The 9,082-nt window shown below is 32.9% G+C and overlaps 1 protein-coding gene across 2 annotated transcripts in view; it reads left to right on the plus strand.

The window, feature by feature from the left end:
• Positions 1-8,059, plus strand: part of LOC132140003 (cytosolic arginine sensor for mTORC1 subunit 1-like) — a 38,249-nt gene extending 30,190 nt beyond the window's left edge. The window contains exons 9-10 of one of the 2 annotated variants that reach the window (XR_009433697.1): positions 1,173-1,297; positions 2,805-3,016. Coding sequence is in view for 1 of the 2 variants with exons in the window: in XM_059548753.1 (XP_059404736.1) it covers positions 7,672-7,719 (48 nt within the window). In the remaining variant the exon portion in view is untranslated. Of the gene's footprint in view, positions 1-1,172; positions 1,298-2,804; positions 3,017-7,671 lie in introns of those variants that run through there. The other variant, XM_059548753.1, reaches the window with a different exon arrangement.
• Positions 8,060-9,082: the final 1,023 nt, after the last annotated feature.

Here is a 9,082-nt window from a genome sequence, read left to right on the forward strand (position 1 = left end):
TAACTTTGAATAGAAAATGACTTAAGAGGAATATAAAACACACACTGTATCTCCCACTATATTCACAGAAAATAATGTGACATCACATCTAGGTAATGACAAACGCTGTCACAAAATTTCAACAGAAAGCATGTGAGCAGTGACTTTGTTTAGATATGTATTTTAATATGTATCCTTATGGATAGGCTGATAAAACTGACACAACCTACTGTGTTTGTATCAAAGAACCAGAGATGGCAAAGGTACACAAAAGTGTATCTTTCTCTCAAGTTGAAGGACAGATAGTCAAGTTTAAAAGTTGAAGTGCTGACTATACTTTTTTTACTCAAGTTAAAGTAAAGAAGTATGGGCTTTGACATGTACTTAAGTAAAAAGTATGGATGTGAGACCATTTTTGTGTATTTTGAGTGAGAGAGAGAGATGACACTATAGTGTAGAAATGTTTGAAGGATTGTTTTTGAAAATGTAAGAAGTAGAAAGTACAGATATTTGTGTGAGTGAAAGTTAAAAGTTGTCAGAAAAATAAATACTGAAGTAAAGGACTGATACCAGAAAAATCTACTTAAGTACAGTAACGAAGTATTTGCTAAACTAAAGCTAAACTTTGCAGTGAGTGACAATGTCACAAAGCACCACATTACGTTCACATTCAAGGCAACATATGCAACATAAAACTTGAATTTTCACCATCTATCAACTGAGTGTAAAATCAGATTCCACTGGATTAAATCACACATCACATGATCAGAACATTGCATGAAATGCATTATCATAAACTGATAATTAACACTTCAGATTTACCTACAGCCAGTTGCAAGAGTGAAAGTCTGTATAACACTCATTTGACTTATATAAGACTTATGTGTAAGCGTTTTTATGCTAGATTAATTGAAAGTCTTTGTGAGAGATAAAATCGCTAGACACATTTCCTTTTGTGACTAAGCACTCAAAGGCGTATAAAAGATGGAAAGTTGACTGACTTGACATGAAATCATATCATACTCTGAAGAATTTGCTCTAGCACACAGAGTAAAGAACACTTTTAATTTTGACCATGGAACTAAAAACTGGTAAGTTCTATCTCTTATTAACTTTCTGAGCTTCACTTTTTTGTGTGTTTGCTGTAGATGGCATGTTATGACTGGCGTTAACTAATGTACTTTTCTTTTTAGGACTTCTGATTTTGTTGATTTTAGCAATGATCCAGGCGATGACACACAGTTCAGTAAATGAATGTCATGTTACAAAGAGATTAGAATTTACAAAGGGTAAAATGGAAAAGCTATTGAAAGAATATGTAAGTATCATTCTGTTTCTGTATTTGATAAAAAAAAATAGATAAGATAAAAATGCTGATGAGCTCAAGATATACATTACATTAAACACTCTGCACCGTAAAAAAATTTTTTTATTAGTTATGGTAAAAATGTAGTTAAAGGATTACTGGAGTATCTTTCATTCTGGTCTTTTTTTACTTTAACATTTCACATTTAATGAAATGCATTACTTGCCATTTGTTTTTTGGAGATTTACATGCAAAAATGAAAATTGTTTAAGGTAGCTGTTTTCAAGCCACACTTAACAGTGTCTGACTGTCACTGCATCACATATGATATCTAAACCAACAAACAGTGTTCAATATTTGATCAGTGCTGGTCTCAAGGTGATTTTTACTGCATGTATGAATGCAGAGTTTGGCACTTGGTTTTATATTTAGGTATGTAATGCAGTAATTTTAAGTCAGATTTAGTGCCCAAATGTTTTTTTTATGCCACTGTTATGTTTTAGTGTCTTTTTAGTATTATTGGTGTAGGTTTTAAATTGCAAACAATTAACATCAACTAACATTGAATTAAATGTGAGATTTTGAAGTTGTATGACAGAAATCATATTATTTATACTCCAGTAATTAATCTTTGTTTCATTGTATTATGACTAAAGAATTGCGATATGGACTTTGATACTCTGTTACAATATTTTTTTTTTATACTTAAAATTTTAGGCGATTCGTGTAGTGATAAGACTTCTTTTTATAAGTGTGCTTTTAATAACACGCTTTTGCATTCCATGTACATGATGATTATGATGATAATGATGATCACCAATATTTAAAAGTAGCTGTTAAGTGTCACAATATATCCCAATACAAAACTGCAACAAAATCTATCATGTATCAACCAAATATCTAAGTTTAGAAAGAATGAAGTTAGGCTTTTAGAATAAGAGAATCATATAGACTGATTGATGCACATATAAAGAGCACATCAAATATAAGCACACGTTTAATAACAATGAATAAATTAAAATATAGAATTTAATATTTAATAAAATACAATATTTTTAGTAGAATCTTGAATATTTCTGTTTTGGTTAGTGAGCAGTATTATAATGTGTCTAAGAAGTAATAATTAAAACAATTATTACAGCCTTCCTATCGCTCAAACAGTAGATGCCAAGATCACGGGTTCGATCCCCAGGAAAAGCAAGAACTGAAAACAAGTGTACCTTCAATGCATAAAAGCATCTGCTAAATTCATAAATGTAAAATGCTTACAATTGTAACACAGTTTTGGTTTTGTTTGAAGTATTGTGAGATCAGTATAGTGTATTGAACAAAACTGTGGCACTGTATTGTTACACGTCTAGTAGCTGTCAGAAATATATTTTTTCTGGAGTTCGTTATTATTTCTTGATCATTACATTAGATTCAATCTAACTATGACTTAACTGGAAACGGCAGAGTTTGTAAATGATAATTCAGAGGCTTTCCTTTTAATATGCGAACCATCTCTCTTTTGTTTCAGCTCTCAGCAAACGGACATTCACAAATATTGCTGGAACCAATCTCAGAACTTGACTTGAAGAATTTGTCCAGTGAAGCGAAAATGCAGAAAGCTCGGTGTGGGCTTAACTTCATAAAGAAGGCTCTTGTCCTTATATATCAACTCCAAAGTGAAATACAGTCTTCCACGCAACACATATTAGAAGAATTAAATACAACCACTCATGATCTTGAGGTTACAGAGCACTGTGTTGCAGGAGCTATATGTGAATGCAAAAACATAACAGAGCCTGTCTTCCCATCTAAAAAAATATTTAAACGAAAAAAGTGGGCCAAGACTGTTCTTAATAACTCTGTAGAATTTCTGGGTGAACTGGTAAACATTGTACCAAACAATACCTTGTGCAAACAAGATTTGGTCACATCCTCTTGAAGCAATCCTCTCATTACCAGCTTTTTCAGTATGTCGTCATGTTAATTTTTTATTTATATTTATTTGTAACATTTATTTATATTTTGTATTTTTAGTAAGAAATATGCTCACTATTTATCTAAAATATTTATATAATTGTTTCTTCATCCATATTGTTCTTTAATACAATTACATGTTATTTATTATATTCTTTTTACCTTTTCAGTGTTTTGTATTTTGAGAAAAGTATTGTTATTGTCATATATTATGACTTTTGCATCATAATTTAATACAACAATAAATTGACAATTTTTGCAGGTTTCAGTATTTTAAACATGTCGATACTCTATTTTTCATGAAAATATTTTTTCTGTTAATGTTGCTTTATATGTATTGTTTTGCATGATAATTTAATAAAATAAAATGTATTTATATCAAATTTTGTGTGCTTTTCAGTATCTTGTATTCAGAGTAAACATACTGCCACTATATATATATATATATATATATATATATATATATATATATATATATATATATATATATATATATATATATATATATATATATATATATATATATATATATATATATATATATATATATATATATATATAACATTAAAATAATATTTATACTATTAAACTTCTTACATATTGTCAATACAATACAACAATAAAATGAAGATTACAAATTCTAGTAGCCATGTGTAAAATCCTCAGAATGTTTATTGTATGAACAGGAAGCAGGTGTTTGACTCTGTCTGCAGTGTAATATTATAGTCTCTGCTGGCCGTCATTAATCAAACTGACAGAAGTATCCATGAAAAAGCTTGGTAATTTTCTAATTTCAATGCAGATGTTTTTTTTTTTTTTACAATCAGGATGATTAATTGGTTAATAGTAGGCATGTATCCCCAAGTGACTTCTGTATCTTGGCTGTTGGCAATTTGTATGAAAATTTCTGAAAACTGTGTTTACCGAACTATACACCAGAATTTGGAGGTAAATATATACTCGTATGATTTATTGACATTGTCATAAACAATAGTAGCTTTTTTGGAAAGAGTAAAAGAAACTTAAACAGTGCTTATTCTTGTTCTGAAAGATATTCAGTTGGCATCTAATATTCTAATCCAAATGTTGTGAAGCATAAAGCCAAATATGGCAGTATTCATTCTCATGCAAGCCAAATTATGATGCAATTCTTTATTTCTGTGCTCATATTTAAAGATGTGCCAACAAAGATCGCCCTCACCCAAAGAATTATGGGTCATCTTTTAAATTAGAACTCAAATTTGACAATGATACATGAGGAATGGACTGTATGGCAGTATCATAATGAATTGCAATTTCTGTAAAATCTCACATTAGGCCTTGACAACTATCATTACATTCAAGAGAGCACAAAAAACTAAAGTCTAAGTAAATGAGGCTTGAGATTAAAACCAATGATGATTGGAAACTAAATGAGATTAAACCAATGATATATTTAAAATCGAAATCCTGTGTAATTTTCAGAAATACGTGTGAAGTTGCAGCATTTGTGGCATAATGTCAATTATCACTGAATAAATTGTTACAGTAATATATGAATATTGTAGGAGTATTGTTTTAAATGAATGAATGTGTCCTGTCACCAGGATTTTCTTTTTGTATCCGTTTAATGGGTTTACAAGTGTTGTTCTGGTTCTTCAGTATTTTTGTCTTATTTTTTCAGTGCAAATAAAAAAAAAATCTACATAGATGCAAAAATTACAAAATAATTTTCTTATTTTACAACAAAAATATCAAAATTAAGTGAATTATCTGTTAAATATAAAATTGCTGCTTGGTCAAATTAACTTAATTCAAAGGGAAAACAAGTTTTCATACTCCATTGATTATATAGATGTATATATGTAAAGCATAAACTCACTTAATTTAGTTCAGTTTAAAAAAACAACAACAACTCTGGATCTTCATTGTCCATATCTAGTAAATGTATCCTGATTTAAGGAAGACATTATTTATTTATTTAATTTTTTTTGCAGTGCATGCAACATGTAATACATTGTCTTTATAAACTGAAGACTTTCTGCTCCAATTTAAGATATATTAATGCCTTAATTAAAGCTAACAAACTTTTTAAGACCATGTGTATTTTTAACGTTTACTGTGTTTACCGTGACATTGAATTAAACCCAAAACATTCTTTTAAATTAGAGAAGTCTGGAATAATACAAACAACCTCAATTGTAAAGCTATACAGAAAATCACATTTACTTTATTAAATTAACATATAGTAGATGACATGCAGGTCGTACACATAAATCTGAGCTCAAAACACTGCCCCTGGGTGTGAGGGGTGCTGTCAAATCATCTGAGGTGCTATCCATGTGTTTTTTAGCATGACACAACAACACAATGTCTCTTTCCGGAATCCCACGCAAAGATAAAATTAGCGAGGTTACTAAAAAAGTAGCCTAATCTTAGCATGACAAGCAGAAAAAAAGAAATGGGCGGAGTCTTCGACGAGATTTTCACCACTGATGAGGTAAAAACGGATACTACACACTTATGCAGCGTTAAGTCTCTTTCAAGTCTTTATGATTGTGCACTCAAATTCCTGATCATTAACTGTCCCATCAGGGGCTCCTTAGAAGATCTGCAAGTAATCTCCTTCATTATTCCAAGCCAGTTCGCTGGCAAACAGAGTCATATAGGCAGCAGTTCTGGAGGACTCTCACCATAGCAGTACTTCGCCTGCGGGTTCCTGTAGGTGTTTTCATGTTGGACGCTCTGAAACAAAACAACAGCGGGTGGGATTTAGTTCTGCCTGCTAAAACATGATGAGGAAAAGCTCAGAATGACTGGTATACTCAACAGCAACATGAGTTTAAGCAGAGTACTTTCATGCATCCTGTCTGGAAAGCCACAAACAAAACAAACTAGCATTTTGAGTGTGACGCTCACCTGTGAGGAAGTACGACACTTGGCAAGACACAACTCAAAATGATCTTCAACTGCGGTGAAGAGGTTCTGGAACCCTTCTGCTGCTCGGTTTAGAAAACGCTCCAAAAGAGGTTGCTGATGGAAAGAGAGCAGGGAAGAGAGAGAGTTTAGTGTTGTCGAACAGACTTTTAAACCATTTCAACTACACTCAACATTCGCTTGTGCAGTTTCTAAAAAAATCTGAATATATATATGATTTATGATTAGGAATTTGTGTTACCAAGCAATTGAACCGGTGGGACAGACCTAAATTGAATTAACCTTGATGAGTGTTCATAACTTTTTTTCTGGTTCATGAAACTGACAAATTATAAGTAACCTGAATTGATCAATTTTTTTGAGTTTAATTAACTTGCATTTACCTGAAAATTGGATTTTCTATTACCCAGCATGCTTTGCATCAGATAAGATATTTAATGTAATTTTGAGTTCTTCTAACTTATTAGGGTTAACAGTGTACTCAATATTTCAAGTTAATAGAAATTAACAAAGTACTACAATTCAGACACCCTGAATGATTTGTGTAACAACATAAGATAAAGATATGTTGTTTGAAGCACCTTATCAGGTTGGAGGCAGCAGGAAACGCAGTACTCATAGATTCTACAGCAGCCATTGGCCAGACAGCTTTTACAGACATGCTGGCTCGAGCTGGGAGCATTGACATTACAACATCCATTCACCAGTAAATCCTTCCTCTCACACACATAACCTGCAGAGACAGAAAAGTCTGTGTTAAATTGAACATTGGTTACATGCAAATACTCAAAAGGCACCTATTAACAGTTTGAACTACAGATTAAAGCCTTGTGTGGTCAGTAACTGTGTGCCGTCAACTCAAGTTACAATTCAACCAATTTGTCCAGATACTTGCCTGCCACTCTCCTTATTATTTACTCTCAAATGCTTCTGCATAAAAAGGCAAAGTGCTCCTGCCAAAGTAATATTAATCTTTGCAACTTGCCTCAAATCTCTGCCTCAAATTATTACAATTTTACTACTGTAAAGGTTTGTCTTGTGCCAAATTTTTCCTATTAACCAGATGCACTAATGCTATATAATTATAATATAATAATAATTTCATTATAACAGCATAAAAAATGCATATGAAAAAAAAAAATATATATATATATTTTATATATATAACAAATATACATATATATGCATTTGTTAATTTTACACGACCATGCAAAACATGCATTTTTATGCATGCATTCATATGCATTTTTTCAGGAACTGAGGAATTTTTGATTTCATGTTTTTCATTTAATGTTATTACACACATCCGTAGACTTGAATTACTATACATATCTTTAAAGGCCATTTTCTATCATACACTGAGCCAGAAATGTCCGCTTCAGCAGCACTTAAACTTTACAGTTTTATTAACTCATATTCTGAAATATGTGTGTTTTTACACAGGGGTTTGTTAACAGATAATTGACTTGAAATATATTGAACATTTTCCCCCATCACTTACCCAGTTCATCCGTGAGAAGCCTCTTTCCCTGAATGGAGTTCCTGCACTGTGAGATCTGCCTGCTGCTGTTGCCCAGGAGAAACTTGATCTTCCACTGGATGGGATGGTCCGAGTCCCTCACCTCCAGGAGGGTCCGATCACGGATGGTTCGCTCCTCCTGTACACAGTACATGTCATACAAAATGTCATTCCTTTGCCATTATATGCTTCATCACCTCTCAGCATATCGGTGATCATTAGTGTTTTATTGGTATTATCAATCCCATTTGAACAATATTGGATACCTTGTCAGAAACAGAGCACTTTTTTCCATAGACAAATTTTCTTCGTGTCAATATTGTTTAAAATGTGTTTAAGATTGTGCTTAACGGTTCACCATTAAACAGTTAAACTATGTTTTATGTGTAATTGGAAAAAAATGTCAAATTTAATGGTCAAAAGTGAGCAATAATCACATTTTTTAAGTGAAAGTCATGACATTTGCCTAGTATGGCAACCCATACACGCAACTGGTGCTCTGCATTTAACCCATCCAAGTGCACACACACAGCAGTGAGAAGTGAACACACACCCAGAGCAGTGGGCAGCTATAGATCAGTGCCTTGGTCAAGGGCACTTCAGCCATGGGTATTGAGGGTGGAAGAGAGTGCTGTTCATTCACTCCCTCCCACCTACAACTCCTGCCAGCACCGAGACTTGAACCGGCGACCTTCTAGTAACTAGTCCGACTCTCTAACCATTAGGCGATCATTCTAATATGCTGATTCCCTGCTCAAGAAACATTTATTAATATTATTATCAGTGCTGAATTATTGTATTATTTGCTGCCTATGGAAACCATGATGCACTGCCAAACATTCAAAAGTACAATTAAAGAAATAAAAAAAAGTGTAAGTGTGAAAGTGATGTGACATAAAGCCAAGTATGGTGACTCATACTCAGAAATCGTGCTCTGCATTTAACCCATCCAAAGTGCACACACACAGCAGTGAACACACACCCGGAGCAGTGGGCTGCCTTTTATGCTGCGGCGCCCGGGGAGCAGCTGGGGGTTCAGTGCTTTGCTCAAGGGCACCTAAGTCGTGGTGTTGCTGGCCCAAGACTCGAACCCACAACCTTAGGGTGAGGAATCATACTCTTTAACCATTAGGCCATGACTTCCCCATTTGTAAATTAATTAATACTTTTATTATAAAAATTAATACTTGTATTCAGCAAGAGCATGTTTAATTGATGGAAAATGACAGTAATAACATATAATATTCTTAATCAATAATAAATGAGCAGCAGCAAATCAGCATATATATCACGTGACACTGAAGACTAGAGTAATGATGCTGAAAATTCAGCTTTGATCACAGCAATAAATTACATTGTAAAGCATATTTCATATTTAAGTCATTTTGAAATGTAAT

This window comes from Carassius carassius, chromosome 4, assembly GCF_963082965.1.
Source record: "Carassius carassius chromosome 4, fCarCar2.1, whole genome shotgun sequence".
Lineage (NCBI taxonomy): Eukaryota > Metazoa > Chordata > Actinopteri > Cypriniformes > Cyprinidae > Carassius > Carassius carassius.